Here is a 26,065-nt window from a genome sequence, read left to right on the forward strand (position 1 = left end):
GAGGAAGGGTTTGGTTTCTGGTTCAGTTTAATAAACTACTAGACCCTGGAGACAATGGGAATAGACCCTGCAGAGTGTAATAGAGAAATAGAGGGAAGGCTGGCACATGTAACAATGAAGGGCGCAGTGCAGGGCGCTCACATGATGTATTCAGCACATTGGATAAGATGTGTACTATGCACTGCTGAGGAGATAAGCGTGTGAGCGTTTTATCTAAGTGCAGGACACCAATTGTGCTTATTCATGTCTTTTAGATTACTAGAACTATAGCTCCTAAAGGTAATATGACAATATCCAATGGCCAAACTGAAGGCTCATCAAAAAGAGAAAGTTTTGGAGGGGTTTACGGAAAAGCTTTAGGGACTAATGAGACAAACTCTGTATTTGGCTACGCAAAGGGGGTCATTAGCTCCGGGAATCACACCCATCATGTATTTATGACATATCTAATAATCCATACTGATGCACATACTGAAGCATTTATGTCCTTCGTCTGGCTGTTTGCAGGCATAGGTGACAAGATAAAATAAAATAAATAACAGCAATGGGTACCATATGTACTCATGTATAAGCTGAGTTTTTCAGCCCAAAAAATGAGCTGAAAAACCTCACCTCGGCTTATACACAAGTCAAAAAAACCCCAAAAACATATATACTCACCCTTCAGCGGCCCCTTTGCTCAGCGCGGCTCCCCTATGTCGGCGCGGCTCCTCTTCTGTCTTCTGTTACAGCCGGCATAGAAGCGCCCATGTTATCTCCCGGCTGTCACATACTATGAAGTCAGCATCGGGGAAGAGGAGCCACGGGGAAGACAGAAGAGGAGCCGTGCCCTCATCTTACTAGCCGCGCTGATCATCGGGGCCGCCGGAGGGTGAGTATAAGTTTATTTTTTCTGCTGGCTGGCTGTGTACTACACGGGGCTGGCTGTATACTACATGGGCCTGGCTGGCTGTATACTACATGGGGCAGGCTGGCTGTATACTACATGGGGCAGGCTGGCTGTATTCTACATGGGGCAGGCTGGTTGTATACTATAGGAGGCAGGCTGGCTATATACTACTGGGCGGTGTCTGGCTATATACTAGGGGGGCTGGCTATATACTACTGGGCGGTGTCTGGCTATATACTAGGGGGGCTGGCTATATACTACTGGGCGGTGTCTGGCTATATACTAGGGGGGCTGGCTATATACTGGGTGGTGCGGGATGCTGTGACCAATGCATTTCCCACCCTCGGCTTATACTGTGGCTATAGGTTTTCCCAGTTTTTGGTGGTAAAATTAGGGGTCTCGGCTTATACTCGGGTCGGCTTTTATTCAAGTATATACCGTACTTACAAGAAGAAAAAAAAGGCATACTTGTAGTACAAATCTTCCTTATTGGGGTCTCTAGAAGTGCAGAGCATCAGCTTCTCTAGTGTTAAATAGTTGTTAGCATTAAATCGTGTTAGATCATTGAAGTCCCCTGTATTCTGTCAATTGCACCTTTTGTTATCAGCGATATCACGGCCACGTACAGGCTCAATTTGCAGACAGCTGCGAGATCTCTCCTGAACAGTCCACACAGATCAACGGTGCATATGAAGAGATGAAGAGAGATGAGAAAACAGGTGACATTGCGTTCTCCGGAGGGAGCTGCGGTTTTCAATGTCAAAATCAGTAATTACGTACCAGTTATTTTCTTTCAGCACCACCGGGTACAGGAAACCCAGACTTTAAATCTTCACACCTCCTCCTCTGCCTCAGAGACTTACAAATTTTTAGGTTAAACATCCACTCTCATAAAACACCAAGTGACTTTAAAATAAGAGGTAACTCTCCCCTTTCATCTTTCACCATGTGAGAATTTTTAGAAAGAAAATAAATATTTGGGAAATAAGCCGTGGTTTCAGGGTAAGAAAATTATCGGTACGTGATTACCGATTACCCCCGTCACAACAGCACGACCGGAGAGAGCAAAATAGGAAACATCGCTTAGCGGGGGACAACAGAGGATAGAGGAACCCTATGACCAAAAGATAGATCCTGAGATCCTCCAACATCCAACCGATAGTGACGAAAGAAAGTGTGGGGAGAGGACCATGTAGCTGCTCTACAGATCTTTTCTATTGACACAACTCTAAACTCTGCCCAAGAGGTAGTTACAGCACTGGTGGCATAAGCTTTAAGGTTTAGGGCAGAGGTGGCGGACCTATGGCACGGGTGCCAGAGGTGGCACTCTGAGCCCTCTTAGTGGGCACTCAGGCTATTGCCCCAGCACAGAATTCACCAGACAGGACTTGAGGGATCCTTCTGCAGGCCCAGGTAGCCCAACACGTGAAACATCTTGGTCTACCTGAGACTGCAGGAAGAGAAGGTGAGGACAGGGTCAGATAATCATTGGAGCCATTGAAGCTCCTGCTCTTGGCCCCACAATTTTTCATGTTCAGGGAAGCTCCAATAGCAATCTGAATTTTCCAACATTCTGTCAACGATATTGGTGTCCTCCGGACCGCTGAAAGTTGTGGTATAGCACAGAGCAAGAAGATTTTAATGCAATAATTGCTGTGTTGGCACTTTGCAATAAATCAGTCAGTCTGGTTTGCATTTTGGGCACTCGGTCTCTTAAAGGTTCCCCATTACTGGTTTAGGGGAACCCCTAGATTGGCCATTTCTGCAGCCAATCTAATCCATCTCACTAGGGTTTTAGGAGAGGCTTTTCCACCTTTATTCTTCCCACCATACAAGGCAAAGAGGCTATCCGACTTCCTCCAAGTGGCCGTTCTATCTAGATCTGAAATTGACAACTCTCTCAGGACCATGAACCAGGCTTTCTTTGGCCAAAAGGGAGCCCAAGGCCCATCCTGAGGGTGTAGAGAAAATAATCTTGCCACTTGTTTGTTGTCTAGAGAGGCGTACAGGTCCACATTTCTCCAGAGTCTGGTAAACTGCAAGCAAACGTTTCTATTTTCTGGACCTTTTATATGCACTGCCAATATAGATGTCAGATGCTGCTCTGCTAGGGAGACAATGTTGAATGTTGGGTACATTAAATCTGGTCTCCTGGTTCCTCCTTGACGACTAAGATAGGCTACCCTAGTGGAGTTATCTGACAGTCTCTTTACATTTGCCCCAGATATATTTGGAAGGGCAGCTTTTAATGCCTCCCTAACTGAGGCCGATTCTCTTAAGTTCAAAGATCTACCTACCATGGAATTAGCCCAGGTACCCTGGAAGATATGATCTTCTAGATGAGCTCCCCAACCCCAGGCACTAGAATCAGTAGTTAATGCTATGGGATTCTCTAGTTTCCAAGCTAGACCACATTTTAGATTCATGGTTGACATCCTCCAATCAAGGGACTGCAGTACCTCTGAGTCAAGACTAGCATCACTACCATCCCAGCATCTTAGCTTGTCTGAGGCTTTTTCCAATGTCTTGTCCAGTGTGGACAGGAATAGATATTCTCCTTCACATGGAATGGCACATAAGCAATTTTTTGAAGCAACGTCCCCATTCAACCATAAGGCTCTTCTAGCCAAATTTGCAAGGGCAGAGGATCTTGCTGATAGTCTTCCACTAGGAATACTGATGCTTTCTGAGAAGTGGTAACATCTGAAAGCAATTTGTCCCTTGGAGAACCTGGTCTGATCTATTCCTTCAGTTGTGAAATCCACATAAAGAGGGATATCACCACACATGTAGCCGCAACATTGGGCTTAAAGGAAGCCAAAGAAGACTCCCAAGATCTCGAGAAAGCAGCCTGCTTTCTTGTCCATAGGATTTTTCAAATTTCCTGTGTCGTCAAAGGCGTATTTCTTCAAAATATTTGAGATTTGCAACTTCAATTTTTTTTAGGTCAATCCCAACACTTTGTCTCCTTTTGACGGCACACGGGATCAAGTCTTTCTCTTAAGTTTTCTTTAATTCGATCTAAATATGAGAGGAGATATTTTTGTGTAAGGAAAAAACCCTGCTTTGCTTTTCTCCCACTCCCTGGAATATAATATCATGGACAGAACAATGTTCTTTCTGCTCTTCAATCTCCATTGTAGATCTTACTAACTTTACCAGATGGTCAGAGTCTTCTAATGGAAACAATGGCCTTCCAGAGTCCTCTTCCTCGGATTCCAACCCAGAGTTTTTATCTGACTCCTAGACAATATCCTCATCTGAGTAATCGGCAAGGTAGCCCTTAAAAGGACTTTTAAATCCACAACTGATTCCCTTGACGCTTTAAGGAGACGCGAACCTCCTCAAGTATCACTGCCCGCATATTTTCCAGCATTACCAAAGACTCTTGGGCCACAATGATACAGGTGTTACATGTTGATTTTACATAGGATGAGGATAGACTATCTACACAGTCTGTAGGATAAATCCTACATGACTTTTCATTAGCTTTATATTGGCTCTCCTAATGGGAGTTTCCACTCTCAAAAACCAAAGACCATAAAAAAGAAACCAGTCAGTGCCCATTATAATGGCTGGGGCAGGTTGTACTCACCACCACACTGAGAAGCAGACCTTGTGACTCACGGCCCGACTGGATGACACACTACTCCCGGTACCCCTTGCTTCGATGAGCACCACTGAGATAAATGAGAACCTCACTGAGGTCCACGCTGGGTCTCCCACAGGGTCAGGAAACCACACTGAGGCCAAGGAAGGAGGTTTGACGATTTAAAGGGAACCTGTCACCAGGAGACCCATTTTTAGCACTCCCCTAGTCCCCACAGAGCATAGTGCATACACTGCCAAAGTGTTTTTGTATAAAAAAAAAAAAAAGTTTTACAGAAAAAAAGGTATGTTATATTGTACCTTTCATTAGCATATGCTGTGTGACTAGGCAGTCGTCCCCTGGGAGTGGCTGGAAAGGAGCAGCCCCCCACCCTTGGGAAACAGCTCCTCCATGTGTCCTTTTCAAATATATGAATAACTCCCCTCAGTCGTGATTGGCTGTAGAGGAGCAGGGGGCGTTGCTAAGCCAAGTGATGGGTGTTTTCATATATTTGAAAAAGACACATGAAGGAGCTGTTTCCCAAGGGTGGGGGGGGAACTGCTCCTTTCCAGCCACTCCCAGGGGACCAGTCACACAGCAGATGCTAATGAAAGGTACAATATAACATCACTTTTTTCTGTAAAACCTATTTTTTTATACAAAAACACTTTGGCAGTGTATGTACTATGCTCTGTGGGGACTGGGGGAGTGCTAAAAATGGGTCTCTTGGTGACAGGTTCCCTTTAAAGTCTTGGTTTCCTGTCCCTGGGGACGTACCCCTCTCTCCGTTGGTGCTGTCATGGTGAGGTGGTAACAACAATTATGATGTATCGCTATAAAATACAGCAGCAATCTTTATATAAATACATGTATGTTTAATAATCCATACATACACATAAAATACATCTACACAGTGTGGAAAAAATATATAAATAAATTCCATATATACAGTATGTGCATAAATACATTATAATACCTTCTAAAATCATTAAAACCAAGCTGTTTGCCTCATTGGGAGAAGAAATATTCAGCTGAGGTACAACGGATAAGCCGTGCTGTAATGGTATAAAAACTAAAATCAACACGTCAGGTTTTTTTTTTTTTCTTCTCATCTAAGCAGAAGAAGATGGATAAAAGCTGCGCTCTGTGATATATAGGTTTATATGATTTGAGAAAGTATATCCTGACAGGACTCCTAGTAAGAGTCTTGCTCACACCCATTACGAGTCAGCCTTCTATGTCTATACTGATACAGAGCTGTCAATCACTGTGTGTGGGTGGGGCAACCAGGACTCTCTTTGTCTCTTCTAGGAGTCCTGTCAGGATTTACTCTGCTTTTCACCACAAAATCCCCTAAATGGAGTCTATACATCACAGCTTCAGCTTCCATCCCTATCAAACCCTGCTCTCAGATAGAAATTCATACGAAACATGTTCCCTTTAAATATATATTCCCCTTAAATAGTTTTCCACTCCCATATTCTCACACGGGGTCATCCGGTTACTCTGGACTTTGTATATAAATAGGCACTGCCAGCATTGAGCATGAGGGGTCAGTGGCGTTTTGTAGCTCCGCTAGTGTCACAGTAGTAGGGGTTGTAGTGTCTTGGCTGGGGGGCACTGTCAAGCCGTCCCTGGCAGCTGCAGACCCATCAGCCACAATAGAAAGCACAGCATCAGTCTGCTGATAGTTCTCTTCTGCAGGACCCGCTTCTTCTAGTTGCTCTCTGCTGCTCTTCAGCTCTGTCAACGTCGTCTCCTCCTCCTCCTCCTCTTCAGGACTAGTCTCTTCATCTTGTTTCCCTCGTCCTCGCTTTCTCAGCCCTTTCCTGACCTACGAGGAAAAACAAGAACAAAGTGAAGGCCAAAGCTCCAACAAATCCCATTATTTCCCAATAGTGTCATAGATCCCTTCCACACCAGAAGCATTTCTTCTTTATATCAGCACCTGCTTAGGTGCACCTACAGGAGATGTTCTGGCTCCAAATAATGGAGGGTCTGGTCCATCTTGTATCAATATATTCTCCAATAGTGAATGTGAAATTCAGTCTCCATCTAATGCTGCAGTAGACACCCTTCGAGCCTGGCAGGAGGCATTCCTGGTTCATTTTCATGGTCAAGTGAAACAAGGTACGAGTAAAAATTAAAACAAGGTTTAATCAGGGGAATAGCCTGCCTCAGGCACTGGTCACAGCAGGGACAGCAGAGAGCTTCAAGAAGGGTCTAGATGACGTTTTCATCTAAATAACATTGACAGTTATGTTCTGCAAAATGTTTTTTTTTTCTTCCCAAAATCCCTTTTTTCCTAAATTTTTGATTTATGTCCCTTCTTATTATCCAGTAGGGACAGAGTTCCCCAGGAAGGTTAGTTATAGGGTTTCTAATCTGGTGCTTTGCAGTTTAACATCGTCTTCTAAGCTTCTTATCAGTTACCAGATCTATCTACATTCCCCCAAGCTATAGTATATTATTACATCTTGATGTCACATATTTTATTATTTTCTCGCCGTGTCACGTTCTGACCTTGATCTATACCTGTGTTCCAATACTTATGACCTTATTCTTCTTTGACCTGTGTATGATACAGTATTACCACAATAATTTCTGTTCCCAAAACCCCCACAATATCGAATATTTAATATATTAGCTATAACCCGTTTTATATTCTCAAAAAGGATTACTGTATTATTCACACTATAAGATGCACCTTCATCTAAGACTTCATCCAAAAATGGTAAAATATATTTTACAATTATATACATATACATACACAGCTCTGCTACATCCATACACTCACAGAATCTATACTCGCAAACACCTCTGCCACAACAATACACACATTGTATACATTCACACCGATCTCTCATATACACACAATAACACCCGACTCTGCTACATCTATATATTTGCACACAGCTCTGCTGCATCTATACACTCACACACCTCTGCTACATCTGTACACACACACACACCTCTGCTGTATCTGTACACACACACACACACACACACCTCTGCTGCATCTGTACACTCACACGGCTCTGCTGCATCTGTACACTCACACGGCTCTGCTGCATCTGTACACTCACACACACGGCTCTGCTGCATCTGTACACTCACACACACGGCTCTGCTGCATCTGTACACTCACACACACGGCTCTGCTGCATCTGTACACTCACACACACGGCTCTGCTGCATCTGTACACTCACACACACGGCTCTGCTGCATCTGTACACTCACACACACGGCTCTGCTGCATCTGTACACTCACACACACGGCTCTGCTGCATCTGTACACTCACACACACAGCTCTGCTGCATCTAAACACTTACACACACAGCTCTGCTGCATCTGTAAATTCACACACACAGCTCTGCTGCATCTAAACACTTACACACACAGCTCTGCTGCATCTGCAAATTCACATACACACACCTCTGCTGCATCTGTACACTCACACACACACACACAGCTCTGCTGCATCTAAACACTTACACACACACACACCTCTGCTGCATCTGTAAATGCACACACACACGGCTTTGCTGCATCTAAACACTTACACACACAGCTCTGCTGCATCTACACACACTTACACACAGCTCTGGTTTGGCTGAGTGAGAGGCTATTGATTAGGGGCAGGAAGTAAGAGTTCTCCTTATGGAGAGTTTGCCAATTAAGGCGACTATATAGGTGTGTGGAATAGATATACTGGTTTGGCTTAATCCTACATCATGTTATTAGGCTTCTCGTAAGTCGCACTTGGTGTTAAGGAAGTAGCCTTTCAAGGTAGCGAAAAGCGGCATTGGTTTCCGTTACCCTCCCTGCAAAACATATTTGCATATTTCCTTACATGAGGTCAGTCATATGTTATAGGTTCAGTCCAGGAAATCCAAGCATGGAGCAAGCTTCTCGGACCAAACGGCCTAACAACTCCTGCGACTGAGGGGGCTGGATGACTTCTGTACAGCAGCGTAAAGCCTTGCCCCAGTCGCATGATATCGCTTCCAAAAAACATTTCCTAACTATTACTGTAACAAAAAATTCTGAAACAAAAATGTTTTCATATTTAAAAATATTTTATGGTTTATTTTGCTTTAAATAACTGCTCTAGAAAAACATTCGCTTGAAGTTTTTTCTGATGTTCCAGCGTTCTTTTATGTTTACAGCAGTGCAGATGCAGAGCTTTGCAGCTTTTTCCTGTTTGCTTAAATGGGACAAGCTGTGTTACACCTACACCACTACTACAAAGGTAGGTAGCCCAGTGTAAGCAAAGCAGAGGGTCAGGTCCCACAGACCCTTTGAGCAGCCGATTTGTAGCGATTCCAAGAATTGGACCCCCATTGCTCGGATATTGCTGCCAATCCCAAGGATAGCCATGAAGTCTTTACCCCTAAAAACCCTGTTAAACATAAAATCTATCCCCAAATGAGAAGTAATGTTTCTGCTCACCTGTTCTTTGTCACTTTCTAGATGAAGCCGACACTTATGTTCTTTTAGATACTTCTGACGGGTGAACCCTTTGCCGCAGTTGGGGCAGCAGAACCTGTAGTTCCCTGTGTGGCTCCGCTGATGTTCTATCATGTGGGCCCGACGGCTGAATGACTTGGAGCAATATTGGCACTTGTGCATTTTCATTCCTGATTTCCAACAGCAAGAACAAATACCAGGTATAATGTCATAGAATATAATACAATCCAATGCACACCATAGGAACAGCTTGACTGTATTTTGCAGACCCTATGATACTTGTATCCAACAGAAACATTTACAACATGTTCTAATCCTAAAATTTACTATATGCACAATCCGAGGACAGTAGATCACAGTCTTACCTGAATGTGAGAGAACATGAGCTTTTAGCTTATCCGGACGATTAAACTCCTTGTTGCATCCAGTGTGTGACCTGCAGAATAAAACATATTCAGAGAATTATGTAGCTTCATCTCAGAACAAGTACAGATCCACCATCCCTATAAGAAAGCACTTCCTGTATCAAGCATCACATGATAATCTGCTTAAAGGGATTGTCTGTTTTGACTGATGTCCACTAAATCCACTGATGTCCACTTAGGATATGGTAAGGGCTCTCCCCTTTCCCTCACATATTTAACAACTTGGCTATAAGTTGAGATATTTCTTTATTAAGCTTTTATTAAGTTTCTCTGAAGTTTTGATGTCAGATCATAGCATAAATGTTCATTTCTTATCAGTTCTAATGGCAGAAAAGACAATGGAGAATGTAACAAGGGTGATAGGATATGACTAAGTCAATAAGAAGATCTATACTCAATAATACCACAAAGCGGGATGTCCAGGAGCATTACATTATAATGATTATGGGAAACCTAGAAAGTGTCTATAGTATCTGGTCACTGAATGTGTATACCAGGTCGGTGCAGCTGTAACTCCATTGTAATCCTGGTTGTAATCCAATTTACAGATATATATTAACCCCTTATGCTGTGCCAACCTACTACAGAGCACTGGTTAGTGTTAGTCAGGCAAAAGAGATTCAATATACCCAAGCAAGAAAGGAGCATATTTCAGATTGGTTTGTCTACTGAGCTCTGAACTTGTAGCTTCACAAGCAGCAATGCCAGAGAAGCAAGAAATAAACAAGTCAATAGAAAAATCAGTTAAAAACATCTCAAAGTTCACAAGAGACGATCTGAAAGATTACTACCCATGTTGAAGGTAGACATAGAGTTTGCACAAATATACGTTAATGATTGGTAGGAGATAACACAGAGGGAAATACATACGCGAAGGGGCATTTGTATTGTTTGTAGGGCTCGTGTATCAGCATGTGTCTCTTCAGCTTGTCCTTGCGATTGAATGCAGACTCGCACAGCGTACAATGATATGGCTTTTCACCTAAAACAGCAATAAAAGAAGATTGTGCACAGAGATGACGCTACTCCTCAAAGGGGTCTGTCCCACTATTATAACCTAAGATACAGATAGCTGGGAGTCTGAATGCAAGGACCTGGTCAGATGCAGAATGAGGGACCAAAGGAAGGGCTTCCTTTTGCGAATGGAGGGTCGGTGTGTATGTGTGATGCTGGACTGTGCGCAGCCCCAAAGACCTAGCAGTCAGACCATCAGCGATCTGATCCTTACCTACTTTCTCATGGATTGGGAATATGTTTCATTTATTAGACAACATCTTTAAGCCTTTAGATCTTAATGTCTGGACCTTTGAAGACGCTAACACTGTATGACGTGTCCTGCAATCTTACTTGCTATCAAAAATACAATGAGAAATGACTGTACCTGAATGGATGTGACTGTGAAGTTTCAGGTAATGCTCCCTTCTAAATAATTTCTTACAGATCTGACACTTGTAACGACCACCACCTCCGTGGGTGGGGAGGTGTCTCCTTAAATACCGTTCACATGGAAACACCTAAAAACATAAAACGTAGAGTGAACACTGTCTTTTTGGTGCATACATCTAGTGACAATTGACCATTAACAGATTTGCTAAATAAGTCATTAACCCCTTCCCGCCGCGGCCCTTTTTCGATTTTGCGTTTTCATTTTTCACTCCCCACATTCAAAAATCTGTAACTTTTTTATTTTTCCATGTACAGAGCTGTGTGACGGCTTATTATCTGTGTAACAAATTACACTTCAAAATGGTGGTATTTAATATTCCATGCCGTGTACCGGGAAAAAAATTCCAAATGCAGTGAAATTGGTTGTGCCGTATTCTTGTGGGCTTGGATTTTACAGATTTCACTGTGCACCCCAAATGACATGTCTACTTTATTCTTTGGGTCGGTACAATTACGGGGATACCAAATTTGTATAGGTTTTATAATGTTTTCATACATTTAAAAAAATTAAAACCTCCTGTACAAAATTTTTGGGGATTTTGCCATCTTCTGGCGCTAATAACTTTTTCATACTTTGGTGTACGGAGCTGTGGGTGGTGTCGTTTTTTGCGTATTTTGATGACGTTTACAATGTTATCATTTTTAGGACTGTACGACCTTTTGATTACTTTTTATAGAATTTTTAATTTTTTTTTAAATGGCAAAAAAATTGCCATTTTCAACTTTGGGCGCGATTTTCCGTTACGGGGTTAAACACAGTGAAAAAACGTTATCATATTTTGATAGATCGGGCATTTTCGGACGCGGCAATACCTAATGTGTTTATGATTTTTACTGTTTATTTATATTTATATCAATTCTAGGGAAAGATTTGAATTTTTAGGTTTTTTATTATAATTTTTTTATTTTAACTTTTTTTTTTACTTTTATTTTTACTATTTTTCAGACTCCCTAGGGTACTTTAACCTTTTTGAAGCTGCCGGCACCTTTGCCATCGGCGATTAGTGGTAAAACACCCGCGATCGGTGCCGGCAATATGCAATATGCAGCAAAGACTTACCAGCTATGGAGAGGGCTTGGCCCGCGAGCCCTCTCCATGTACCGGGACCCGACATGTGACGTACTATTACGTCACATGTCGGTAAGGGGTTAATATAGGGTTCAAATAGAAGGGAAGATTCTCTCTGGACAATATGTTACAATGTATTTCTAGATCTCTAATTCCGAGTTATCCGGTTGGTGAAGACTAGCTTCTATTTTACTCTGGATACACGTCACTCCATATGGGACTGGTGGTGCACAAGTAGGAGAATTAACTTGGCACTCCAAATCCTTAGTAAAGCTCTTTTATTGTGATACAAAGATAGCAACCTACAAATATACTGTGAAGTTTGGATCAGTTAGACCTTGTTCAATGAGGCCGATGGAGCCAACCTCTATGGCGCTAACCTCTAGTGGTATTGCTCTCAGCTTCATTGTGACCTATTCTATCCCAGCTTAGGGTGATGCCACACCAAAAATGCCAAGTGTGGCATCACCCTTACACCTTGCAATCCTGTGTCTGAAGAAGGTCTAACTCACCGAAACCTCACAGTATTTTTTATGGATTTCTATCTTTAACTATATAATTTATAGTTCTGAAGAAGGTAGAAGAGGAAATTAGCCTGGCAGATGGAGAAACAAGCATTTTTCCTCATAAAAAATTTTTGTGATTAATTTGTCGGCCACCCCCAGATGTTGGGTAATCAGCCCAACCCCAGATGTTGTCATTTTGAATATTGTAAAGGAACAGTGAGAGGCTGAGCAGAATTTCCAGCTATCTAGGATCTATAGGGACATGGGAAGATACCCGTAGACTGAATAAGTGTTTTCCGATTAAGGTGTTTTTATAGCACAGAAATCATAAGAGGAAGACCAAGGATATCCTCACCTTCTGGCAGTGAGGACAGGGGTAGCTGTGTGTGGCCGTCTGTAGATGTTGCTCCAATGCCTCTGGGGTGGAGTATTTATTCATGCACTTCAAACACCTGGAATAAAAGAGTGGTAGTAGTTAGTTCGTAGCAAAATGTGAACATCTAGGTTGAGTATAGCTGGCCAGCAACATCATAAAGCTTAGAACTAACATCTATCAGCAGATAAGGTTATGTATATCAACAAGCCGATACAACTCCCATATAATAGTAAAGTATTAAATCTAGATGTCCCCTGTATTACAATATTAAATAACCATTTAATAACACATTCTAAAGCTTCAGATATCCTACATAACCCTCTGCTGTGCTGAAAGAGTAGGCTTCTTTTCTAAAGACTTAGTAAATCTCTTTAAAGTCTAAGGTCTCATTCACACGGCCATTGAGGGAATGTATAAACAGCGTCGTATTTATGTCGGATATACGTCCCCCATAGACCACCAATGGGCGCACGGAGTTCCGTAGCCATGAAAAGATAGGACACGTCCTATCTCTTCTCCGCAAACGGCGCCGTGCGCCATCTTCCCCTATGGAGAGGGGTGGGGGTGAGCAGTGCTCACCTCCTCCTCCTCTCCCCGGTGCCGACGTATGCCCACTGTACTACGGTACAGCGGGCACACGTCAATGTGAATTCAGCCTAATATCCTTACATAGTGGAATCAAGGGAAATATTCTCTAGGAATGGAAAGAGTTAATCATCAGTCTTCTTATCTGTCTGAAGAGACAGAGCTCTGAAGGCTTTCATATACACTGATCACTGGAGGAGAAAGAAGCAGAAACAAGCCACAGAGAAGCTCATTTACTTTTACTAATTTCCCCTGCTCTATTCATTTGCTCTTTGATTTTCTTCTTCCACTCCATTTCCTAAGCATTGCTTTCCTCAAATGTCGCGGGACAAGCCTCTGTCTGATTCTCCCAGAGCAAAGTATGATACATTATATAAGATGGAACAATACTTCACTTGTATACAGCCATCTCCTTCTTGGGGGCAATGAGGGGCAGCAGACTGTGAGAATACTGGTGCACGCCCATCTCGTACAGAGAAGAGAAGTCTTTGTTACAGATGTGGCATCGGTACGTCATCTCTTCCTGGTGAGTTTTGATGTGTTCCAAAAATTGGTCCAGCTTCTGAGATGTGTGAACGCAGCCCTTTACCACACATTTGTACACCTGCGAAAACGTAACAGTGACCACATTGTTTACCATCAATCAGTATCATATGTGACCTTATCTACAGGTCCATTATATGTCCAGCCATAGCCTCATTCTCAGCAGAAAGTTTGATAACTTAGTAGCCTCATGGCTATTACACTGTACTGTACAATGAACAAGCTCTATCAACGTAACTCTTTAAAGGGGTTGACCACTAATGAGAAACTTTACCAGGGTAAGTACAATACTCTAATAGGGTCACCTATATTGTACTTACCCCGATAACATTTTCCCTTCTGTCTGTAGGACCTGCAGGTCACATGATCCAATAGTAACAGGACTCGGGACCTCCTGTGACCTCATGTGGACCTCATGGGGATCAAGAGGCCAATCACCCATTACAGTAGGCATGTGATCATCTCTCCCGTGTCAGTGGTTGGAGGGGCGTGCCGATGTAATTGGACGTTTTTAATTTTTTAACTTACAGAAGTTTTTTGCTAGAATGTTGGTAATGGAGTGAAGAGATAAGGGCACATTTACTTACCCGGTCCTGTCGAGATCCCTGATCCGGAATGTCCGAAGAGGATGAAGTCTGGCTCAATTCACTTAGATCGTGCGCCAGATATCCTGCATGTGTCGCTTCCCTGCTCAGGTCCGCCGGAGTTCACCATCTTCTTCCCGCTGAATGTAAGTGCATGTATTGCGACACAATTTGAATTTTAAATCCCGCGCTCAGTCCGAATCAGTCGGGTTGTCCAATGGCCTGCCCCAAATTTGTGTCGCATGAAAGTCAGCGTGATTATGCCAAAATCCGATAGTGTGCGCCAAAAACCCCTGTTAAATGCGGCACAAATCGGAAATAGTCGGGAAACCTGACGGGAATGCAGTGTGCGGACCCTTAGTAAATGTGCCCCATTATGTGATCACATGGATATAACTCTTTCGGCACAGAAATAAATCCTCCAACCACTCATTGGTGAATGCTTATGACGGAGACGGCGTGCAGACAACGATCACAGCACAGCCCCTCTGTCTGCGAGAAACAAGCAGAGACGGGACCGAACAGGATGTCCCTGCTCAGCTGGCGAGATCATGTGACCCGCCACTCGGAGTCTCCTAGCCCTCCAAGGAGGGTTTAAAGGACATCTACCACCAGGATGAAAGACTGTTTGCAAATGAGCCTGAGGGGCTTCAGGCGCCACTTAACACCTCTGGAGCCCCTCAGGCTCATTTGCATACAGTCTTTCATCCTGGTGGTAGATGCCCTTTAACAGAGGTAACCCTTTCAGAGGAGGCAGCGAGTGGGGTAGAAGTGCTTCGGGGGTGTGGTTTTGGTGACTAAGCCAGAGCCCAGAGGGGCTTTTGTAATGCCCACTGGAGCACTTCTGCCTAATTAGGATAATTCTAATAACTACCTATAGCAGTGATGGAGTGTTCAGAGCCACTTAATAAAGGTTTGTCTGGGATCTGCTTTCTTCTGTCTAGACTGCAGTGTTGATGGTTTAGGTAGGGGTCATACCCCATGATAGATTTCCTTTAAATTTCCTGCTCTCTGTTCTGGAACAAGAGAGCGGAGGACCCATCCATTATGGCGTCCATATGGATGTTAGGGGGGGGGGGGGGTGTTAAGAACAGAAGTAAGAAAAGGGTGATGGGTATTTTCTTTACTAAATGCCTATAACTATAATAGGGAATAATCTTTAGTTTATGGAAAATTGAACAGACCGCGACCTACCTGTTCCTGTTTGTGGTGAGTCATATGAGACTTGAGCTGGAAATAGCTATTGAATTTGTTGCTGCAGAACTGGCAGTGATAGGAGCTGTCAATCATTACACCCTGTTTGGCTTCCGATCCATCACATGGTCCACTTTGAGTTGTGTCTATGTCCTGTGAAGAAGCATCTTCCGGTGGGACCTGGCTGGAGACTGTAATATACCAACATATCAAGAGGAGCCTGGATACACCCTCTATACATGTCTTTATAACATTTTCCACTCATTTTACCTCCATTTTCCACATTTTCTTCTTCTGGCTGCGAAGGGTTAATTGGTACCACTTGTAAGGTCATGGGTGCTTGTGTGTTGGTGGTATTTGGAGCTCTGGGCCAGACTTTGTGAGTCTGCATATGTTTTTTGACATTAGACTTCTGTGCAAATGCTCGTCCACACACAATACACTGGAAAGGCTTCTCCCCTGTATGACTTTAAAAATATATATTAATATAGCAATTTTTTTTACTAATTTCCATTAAAGATACAGTGCTTCTAAACCAAGCACACTTACATGCTGGTGTGTGCCTCCTGAAACAGAATCTTTTTGCTTCTAATAGGTTAGTTTTTGATAAAATGGTCTTTTAAAAGTATGCAAATTAGCCTCAGGGGCTCCTGGCTATGTTACAAAAGCCTCTTCTGGCTCGGTCATCTGCTTATTATTCACGGCTCAATTGAGCATTGAGCGAAAGATGTCTCACCTTCTAATGTGCTGCTGGAGATCAAAGTTCTTCCCAAAGGCTTTATCACAGAACGTACACTTTAACTTTGGAGATTTTATCTTTCCTAAGTAGAAAGGTAAATCAGAATGAAGAAATCACTACAAGGGGGAGACATCATACTTCCATAGCATATATCTAGGAAAATTTAGATATGGGTTAATGGAGACACCTTAGAGGGAACCTGTCAGTAGAAATTGACCTAATGAACCACTTGCAGTATGTGTTCATGCAGAGTAACACCTTCCAGATCATGTCTCCACCATGGCCCAGTGTGGTGGCATCATTCAGAAAATCAACTTTGAAGTGAGATGTAAATTGGTTGTATGAAGTCATGAAGGTGGAGAGTTTAGCACTGAAGTCAAGCTCTCCCTGCCTTAGATCACCCCCTTTGCAGTGATCAATTGTCTTGTATTCAGTCACTTCACTAACCATCTCTCCAGAAGTCTGACGCGTGATGTCAGTCACAGCAGAGGGGGATGTTGTGAGGTGCGGAGAGCTTGACTTCAGCACTAAACTCTCCGCTTCCCTGACATTATACAACCAATTTACATCTCACTTCAAAACTTATTTTCTGGATTATGCCACAACACTGGGTCATAAAATATACATGAAGAGGAAGGTGCTAAGATACTTGATAACATACTGGTAGTGGTTTATTAGGTTGGTCTATGCTGACAGGTTCCCTTTAACTGTTTGCACAGAGTCAGGAGGACACGGATACACATTAGATGGTTGGGCAATTGTAACCAGCATGACTGCCACCAATGCATACAAGGCACTCACCATTCTGACCATTGGTGTCTGTCTTAGAGCGGCGGGTCTTGTTGGGGATAGTAGGCTCCAGGCTTCCCAAATTATTCCCATTTCCATCAGGACAAGGTGAGCAGCTACTCGTAGTTTTTGATTTCAGACCCTGTTTTCCAGGACTGTATACAGGCGGGGTGTTATAGACTGTACTCTCCACACACTGACTTGGGACCTGCAGATACAGTCATGCCAGGAGATCATTGCTTTAATCCGCTATAAACATGTATGAAAACATTAGTAATTTAAAGGGGTTGTACAAAGTGAACAAGTAATAATAACAAACTGTTCGCTGAGGATCTAACTGCTGGGAACCCCAGCGATCACCAAATTGGGGATCCGGCATGTAGTGATGAGCGGATCCAAACTACAATGTTTGGGTCTATGCTGAACATTGTAGGTTCAGGTCCCTGAATCTGGACTTTAGCCAGAAGTTATGTGATGGCATTTGGTTCACACAGAAAAGCTGGTTGATGAGGCTGGGAAGCCCCTTTGCACCCACTGCTAACATTGGCGCTGACACCGATTACTGGTGTTAACCCTTAAAACACCATCAGTGCTTCAGGTGGCATGTGGGTGCTACCATTTACCATTTTCCTTAGGATGGCCTCGTGGGGAGCGACAATCCTAAGGAAAATGGCGGAGCATACAGCATTTAAAGGGTTAACGTCTGATTGTGGGTGTTGACAGTGAACCCAAACGGTTTCGCTCATCCCTATTAACCTGCGTCTTGCCACTACATTTAGTTCATTGGAAATTGGCAAGCACCGTACTGTGTAATGCAAGATACAATCATCCCACAAGGGTTACTACCTCTATCTGGGTGTAGGGTGCCATGCCCAAACCATGGATCTCCATGCCAGTGTTCCCTGGCATACTGATGGGAGAGCTGTAGACCTGCACTACAGTACTGCAGCTGCCACTATTGGCCTGGACTGGGATCCCCATAAGGTTCTGCCCCGGTGTCGCTGGCACTGGTGGAGGTGGTGGTGGAGGTCTGGGAGGCAGGGAGGGTGCATGGAGGTAGGTGCCACCACTGTGCATGCTGAGGTTACTCTGAAAGGAAACACATTCATTAAATATGATGTGAGATAATAGAAGAAAGAGTAAGAAGAGATGGCGCATTCATAAACATTGGTCCGGTACACAGCACACAGAATACAGGCTGCTGGAATGGTTCCCGTATTCTGACGTCAACCACAGTGGACCAATATTGACAGCACATGGCAATATATCGTAATATTTAAAGGGATTTCTTGGTGCTGCATCAGAACAACAATATCAAGGCTTGTGGACATCCTAGAGGTAGCGCCCTCCTCAGGACAACCCAGAAATAGCCAGACTGGAGAGCCACAGTGCCTCTCTCCTGCTCTGGACTTGTTGTGACCACAATAAAAGGGTCATCTGTTGACTTCACCGATGATCTGTCATCCATCGGCCGGGGGCCCCTAGCGATCAGCTCACCATCAGAGAGGCTGCCTCACAAATGGGTGTAGTCCACCCAGGGGTTTGACGTATCTAGAATAAATTAAAGAACTGAATAAAGACACATTCATCAATATACATCGAGCATCGAAATCTCGGCTTTTTTTATTTTGCAGTGGGTAGTTTTAGGACTGCCTGTGTCTGCAGCACCATAGACATAATGCAGTCGGCAATGGCAGTCAGTATTCTGCGCACGGATATGTGATCGCTCACTTGTTTGACGGGAACAATATTAAAAAGAAATCTACCATCAAAATCCACCATGATAAACCAGGGACACTTACTCATCGATCCAGGCACCGGGACTGTGGTAATCTTCTTATATCTGTTATCCATGGCCTCCTTCCTTCTAACATCAACTTTTAAAATTATACTAATGAGCCAGAAAGGGCTCTGGGGGCTCCGGCTTCACCAGTTGTTACAATGTGTAGGGAGAGGGAGTGCCAAAGACATTGTAACAGCCTGTGAAACTACAGCATGGAGGGGCTGTGGTAATACCCCTAGGGCCATTCTGGATCCTTAGCATAATTAGAAGGAAGTAATAAGCCATGGATAACAAACTCAGTCAGGGTGCCTGGATCTATGAGTAAGTGACCCTGGTTTATTGGATGCACCAGTTTCTTGTTGTATGTATAGATCTAGTTGCATGCTCAGCTCTCTACATACTTTAGGTTATTGGTCTATACTGTTACCTGTACAGGTGCTGGTGTGGGAGGCATGGGCTGATCCAGTGAGGTAAGTGCTGACATTGCAGAAAGCAGGACTTCATCATTCACCAAGACATTTCCCTGTACCAGAGTCTGGATGAGAGGGGACGGCGGCACTGCGATGTAGGTGGATATCTGATGGAGACAGAGACTTGTCATCTCATTATATCCCTGGTCATGTGATGTCACACAGGTGCACAGCTCATTATATCCCTGGTCATGTGATGTCACACAGGTGCACAGCTCATTATATCCCTGGTCATGTGATGTCACATAGGTGCACAGCTCATTATATCCCTGGTCATGTGATGTCACACAGGTGCACAGCTCGTTATATTGATGGTCATGTGATGTCACACAGGTGCATGGCTTGTTATATCCCTGGACATGTAATGTCACACAGGTGCACAGTTCGTTATATAACACCTGTGTAATGTCACATGACCATGGAATGGTGTTTATCCACAGGAAATACACAATAAAGCTTCCTGTTGAATGACAGCAGGCAGAGATCTAGAAAATTAGGAGAAATTGATACAGAATGTATATTGGAAAATGTTATAACTTTTCATTACACAAACAATATCCATTATTAGCTGAAAGTGGAAAAACCCTTTAAACGAATCACAGTAATAAAAAAAAATTTGACTACAGGCGGTCCCCTACTTAAGGACACCCGACTTACAGACGACCCATAGTTACAGACGGACCCCTCTGCCCCCTGTGACCTCTGGTGAAGTCTCTGGATGTTACTATAGTCCCAGGCTGCAATGATCAGCTGTAAGGTGTCTGTAATGAAGCTTCATTGATAATGCTTGGTCCCATTACAGAAAATAATTTTGAAACTCCAATTGTCTCAGGACCAAAAAAATTTTGACTGGAACTACAATTATAAAATATATAGTTCCGACTTACATACAAATTCCACTTAAGAAGAAATCTATGGACCCTATCTTGTACATTACCCATTCACTGCCTGTAATTGTCCTCTCACTGCCTCCAATACTACTTACCTGTCTGTTGATGGGCGGCTGCTGTACTGAACTGACCGGTGGGGTATATACACTGTGATTACCCAGGGAGACCGATGCCAACGATGGCGTATTGCCATGGCACTGTTCCCGTTTGTGGATCATGAAAGCGGGAAGAGAGTTGAACTGTTTCTTGCATTTGCCACAGAGAAAGACATCTTCATCATCTGCAAGAAGATGGAACATATCAGAACTGCAATATCTCGCTACTATGTATGTGCTCTTGTCTATAGTTTTTGACTGTTCTGTAGTATTTTTTTTGTACAATTTAGCTCAACTTTCAACAAAATTGCTCAACAGTGCAGATAATAGTAATAATTAACTTTGTAATATACTTCATTATAGAAAACTGTTCCTGTACCCATCTTTTCCCCCTTCCTTTCTTCCTGTATTAAGCAGTTTGTGTAAATCAGCTTTCTGTCCTGTATCCACTGACAGCCGAGAGATAAAGAAGCCTGATAAAGTGTCTAATGACTTAACCCTTTACAGGGAGTCCCTGGATATTATCATCTACTCTGAGAGCTGAATCATCAAGTGAAAAAGGTGTCCAATTAGCCTCCTTATCAGTCTGAAGTGGAGGAGGCTCAGAAGCTTTCAGGAGCAGAAAAAAAGACACGTAAACGTTGCTTTATTTAATAAAGTATACTACAAAGTTTCTACAATTGAATTACACTTAAACTTGGTTGAACTTGATGGACAAGAGTCTTTTTTCAACCGTATAAACTATGAACATGCAATGAAAAAAATCTCCCAGTATCATACCAAGTACTTGCAGGGCTCCTGAATTGTTAACACTTTGGCCTGTAGGGTCCGACACACCGCCCTGTCCATCCAGTAGAGACTGAACAGCAAGGACTGTCTGGTTGTCCATGCCTGGAGAAGAAAAAAAAATTCATCACAGAAACACAAGACTGGTGAAATAGCAAATGTAAAGTAGCACACATATTGTGGACCTGCGCTAGAATTTCACCTCTCAGGTATCTAGATTACAGTAAGTATCTGTAATATGGGGCTGTAGGAGAATTGTATTGGAGATGATAGGATGATAGAAGATACATATGAAAGATGATAGAGATTTATAGACAGATGATAAATAGATACAGTAGAAGAGAGATAGAAGATCGATAGATAAATAGTTAGATAGATATATAGATATGAAATACACAAATTATAGGAGACAGATAACTAGACAGATAGAAGATAAGCATCTTCACCCGGACATCCAACCAAGGGGTATTAAGGGAGTGATACAAAAGTCGCTCCTATTGATTGACATAGATAAACTATACAAGTTTAGAACAGTAGTGGCCCATATTTTAATGGCAACTAAGTTAGTAATCACAACGCATTGGAAATCCCCCTTAAAGGAAACCTACCATTTAGAATGGCAGGGGTAAGCTGTAAGTACCGAGCACCAGCTCAGGGTGAGCTCAGGGTGAGCTGGTGCCGGTACTTACTTTCGTTAGCGTTATAAACCGCGGTATCGCGGTTTTAACACTTTTTAAACTTTAGAGCAGAAGGGGCTTCGGCGCGCAACATCTCTGTTATTTCCTATGTAGGCGCGCGCACGATCATCTCTTCTGCACGAAGCGTCTTCTGCTCTAAAGTTTAAAAAGTGTTAAAACCGCGATACCGCGGTTTATAACACTAACGAAAGTAACGAAAGTAAGCTTACCCCTGCCATTCTAAGTGGTAGGTTTCCTTTAAGCCCCCCTCCTCCCAGATTCAGGAAATAATTGCATTAGTTAAAACTAAATGTGCATTTGAGAGAACTACAATTCTCACTACAATTAGGCCGATGTTTAACCAGTTGTATAACAAGTTGTATAATCGAGTGGGACACTTGGATACAAAAAGCCCATATTTTAAGAAATGAGACAATGCTAGGATTTTATTAGCCACCACCTGATGCTAGGCTCATGCACACGAACTTATGCCTGGCGGGAACACGGTGCGTGGGAGAGGAGGAGGGGGTGTGCGCTGCTAGCCCCCAGCACTCTCCATAGAAAATAGTAGCCACGCGGCCACTTGCCGGACCAAGCACGTGCACCATAGCCGTCCACATACATCGCCCTGACGGTCCTGTGCCTGAACCCTTACTGTTACTGGTATTGATTTATGTGTTTATGTTTAAAATACTTCCTCTAAGGACAACTGACATCGGCAAATAATTTCTACGACACCCAGTTGTACCAGATGAGACCTCAAGGGGAACTCAAGTCTGCACAATCTCATACATACGTTGTGGGACAAATCTGCAGCAGAAAGACCTGTCACTTAAGGCCTCTTATCTCTTTCTAGAATTCCCTCTTTTATGTGAAATCTCACCTGTTTACCTATTTAAAAAAAAACCTCCCCAAAATCAGGAAAACATGACTTTTCTCACCTCATTTAATTGAGATGAGTCAAGTTTACTGGTTGCAGGGGTAGTGTCACATCAGAAGCCCCAATCTTCTGTCTTATAGTAGCTAAAACAAGCTTTTAATGTCATAACAAAGATAAGAATCTCATATTTTAGATCCAATCAAGGTTACGGTTCTTACGGTGACTTACAGAACTGGACATAAAAGCTGTTAAAAAATAGTTGGGAACTGGAACTTTCCCTGCCGCTTGTCTTCAGCTGCTTGTAACTTTGGTTCTGTAGTTCAAAAAGCCACAAGCTTGATGCGTTCTATTAGACGAGATCTTTATCTTTAATATAAAAACCATGTTTCTAGGTGCTATAGAACAGAAAATGTGGGGCGTCTGAAGTGACATTACCCCTGGAACCACTAAACTTGACTCATTTTACGTGAAAATGGGATGAAAGAAAGAGTCATATTTCCCTGACTGTGGGGGAAATTTTTTTATAGGTAAACGGTGAGATTTCACATAAGAAAGGGGAATTCTAGAAAGGACATTTCATACGCTTCCTGAGGGGCTGGTAGTTAAGTGGGGTAAAACTTGGTGTCAGGTGCAGTTTAATACTGGAGATCCAGATGCTGAAACCAAAGTTGTGCTGTGAAATTATACACAAACCACTAGGATAAATTCAGTAGTAATTTTGCAATATGTGCAAATCAGGGTTTATCTGAGCTTGTACAGACGCCGTAAAATAGTCGAAATTCTTGGAGAATAGTTTCCCCTTTACAAGTGCAGGGGGCTATGACCGGCAGCAGAGTGACGTTCCTGCTCAGTGCATTACCTAGAGCAGTGGTGACAAACTTATGGCACGGGTGCCAGAGGTGGCACTTAGAGCTCTTTCTGTAGGCACCCAGGCCATCACCAGAGAGGACTCCAGGCATCTTCCTAAGGTCACAGACAGCCCAGGACTTGCTGTGCACAGAACTATTTTATAGTGACAGTTCTACCTGGGACTACTGCAGGACTGGGAAGTGTGGACATATCTGGATTATCATTGTAGCTCCTTCTCCGGCTTCTTCCTGTTTAGGGAACCCTGGAGGGAAGCTACAATGATTATCCACATTTCTCCTATTTTCTGCTTTATTAGTGTCCTCAGGGGCTGATATGAATGAAAGATGTGACAGAGCAGGGAGTATAAATCACAAATTAAATTTCTGTGCTTTGCGATAAATAAGTGGGTTTTGGTTGTAGTTTGGGCACTTGGTCTGTAAAAGGTTCTCCATCACTGACCTATAGCTTGCACCAGGTTTGTGGTTTGTATGTATCATATATCACATTATACGTGACATTTATCATTAGATCTGTGTCTGCTTTTTGGTGATAGTTTGTCAAACTGTATTTTTTGCAACTTTTGACAATCAACGCCACTTTAGTTTACTAATGCGTCGGCTAGAGTAAGACCACGCAATGTTTGATTTAAGCTGGGACATTTGAAAAAAAATTATGTATTTTCGAGTAAAGGCACTTCTGTCCCATAATCCCTTCTCCAACATATGGAAAAGTTGTAAACTAGTTGTACCTAAAACATGGTCAGCAGAGCTCCAACTCTGACAACTGTAACAATTACGGTGATGGTACATGTGGCGTTTTGAACGCTTTTTTCGACCGTTTTTTAAGCAGTCCCCTAAAAAAAACGCATGTGTTTTTGCTAGGTTTTACAAATTATCTTATTGTTTTTTAACTCTGCTTAAAAACGGACCACAAACGGGTTCAAAACGCCATGTGTGGCATCACCCTCAGCCTGCTTAAAGGGGTTGTCACAAGTTTGTCCCTATTTGGATGCGATTTTAAACGCATCCAAAATGCAAGTAGGTGGGGGTTGTACCAAAACGTATATGTGTTTCGGCCAAACTCCCTCCCACTTGCATTTTAGATGTGTTTAAAAACTCAACAAAAACGCCACGTGGCAAACCGCCCTCAGCCAGACATTCCCGTCCATAAAATGGCTGCAAATAGAGGGTCATGTGATCTCTAACTGCCCATGAACAATCGCCCTTCCAGAACCTTGATCTTGTATTCATGAATACTATTAAAAGATAATATTAATAGAGGGGAGACTCCATCTTTCACCATCTTACATCTGATTCATCATAGAGATGATATAGAAGATATCAATGTCACTTTTTTTTTTCTTCCACTGCCAAATTTTGTTACATTTAATTATTTTATTGTGATTTAAATTGTTTCATACAGGAAATGCAATTAATTGTCCTACAGAATGAATCTCCCAGCGAGCCCTTCCCTTGCATTAGATGGCCATCCAGCCACCCTGTGACATGACTATACTATGATATACACAGGACATGCTCTCCAGGATGCCATATGTAAGGAGGGCACAGCCTGGTAACATGGAGGAGCAGGGTGCCCTGTGTACAAGGCAGCAGGTCAGCAGTGGAGGTGCCCAGGTCCATTGTCCTCTGCTGCTGTTCCAGGTGCCCCCCTCCTCCCTGATAAAGCAGCTTTTCCCGGAAGCCTGCCCCCCTCTGCTGCACACAACAAGCCCTGTGCTCTTCCTCCACCTCCCCCTGCAGCACAATCCACACCACACAGGACATCATTTCACATGCAGAACACAAACACTCTCCACTTTTAGCATTTTACCTTCAAATGCCTCAAATATCGCTTGCGCCATCTTGCAGGCTGCAGATGTCCTAAGAGCAGCATTATGGGAAATGCATCTAGCTGCAAGACGCAGTGCGGCCAGCAGAGGGAGCCCGTGTACACAGAAAGATCTGCAGGAGATACAATGTAACCAGCTATGGAATAATAAACATTATGGTAATAATGTAACAAGTTACACACAATGTATACTCACATGACTAGGATATGATAAATAGGTGGTTTGGGGTGAATTAAAAATGTGATTTTATAAAAAAAAAAAAAAAAAAAGAAAATATAAATTTATTATATGAATATAATAAATAAGTGGATAAATTATGAAACTAAATTATTCAATACTAAACAAAACTTGTTTTTTTTTTATATATGTGAACTTGATATTTGGAAATAATATTATTAGTGTTTTTTAGATATGTGAACTTGACATTATGAAATAGGGGTGCGTTAATAACTATGCTATGCATATGAAAAATGGGAAATAAAGCTAGTTTAATTATTTAAAAAAAATATTCAATAAAATTCATGCATACATTTATTATTATTATTGTTATCGTTATTATTATTAAACTGTACAACATTGA

General features: G+C 42.7%; 1 protein-coding gene across 2 annotated transcripts; it reads right to left on the minus strand.

Annotated features, from left to right (window-relative positions):
- Positions 1–5,357: 5,357 nt before the first annotated feature.
- ZNF341 (zinc finger protein 341) lies at positions 5,358–25,602 on the minus strand. 2 transcript variants are annotated; one of them, XM_072112190.1, is made up of 17 exons: positions 25,467–25,602; positions 21,225–21,335; positions 20,445–20,629; positions 19,417–19,566; positions 18,704–18,757; positions 18,053–18,295; positions 17,219–17,414; positions 16,415–16,499; positions 15,949–16,145; positions 15,679–15,869; positions 13,753–13,961; positions 12,752–12,848; positions 10,757–10,889; positions 10,246–10,357; positions 9,316–9,386; positions 8,933–9,120; positions 5,358–6,312 (listed from the first exon to the last, which is right to left on the minus strand). In XM_072112190.1, exons 1-17 carry the CDS (start codon positions 25,495–25,497, stop codon positions 5,980–5,982), a joined length of 2,586 nt encoding a protein of 861 aa, XP_071968291.1. In that variant the 5' UTR covers positions 25,498–25,602; the 3' UTR covers positions 5,358–5,979. The 2 variants fall into 2 exon arrangements, with proteins under 2 accessions (XP_071968291.1, XP_071968292.1); XM_072112191.1 differs by lacking the exon at positions 18,704–18,757.
- Positions 25,603–26,065: the final 463 nt, after the last annotated feature.

Source organism: Engystomops pustulosus, chromosome 6 (genome assembly GCF_040894005.1).
Source record: "Engystomops pustulosus chromosome 6, aEngPut4.maternal, whole genome shotgun sequence".
Classification (NCBI taxonomy): domain Eukaryota; kingdom Metazoa; phylum Chordata; class Amphibia; order Anura; family Leptodactylidae; genus Engystomops; species Engystomops pustulosus.

Coding starts and splice junctions, on each gene's coding strand:
- ZNF341 (XM_072112190.1), bottom strand. CDS start 25,497: ATGGCGCAAGCGATATTTGAGGCATTTGAAG. Junction 13,962..15,678: donor CTCACCACAAACAGGAACAG/GTAGGTCGCGGT, acceptor ACGTTTTCGCAG/GTGTACAAATGTGTGGTAAA. Junction 10,358..10,756: donor TCACAGTCACATCCATTCAG/GTACAGTCATTT, acceptor TTGCTGTTTTAG/GTGAAAAGCCATATCATTGT.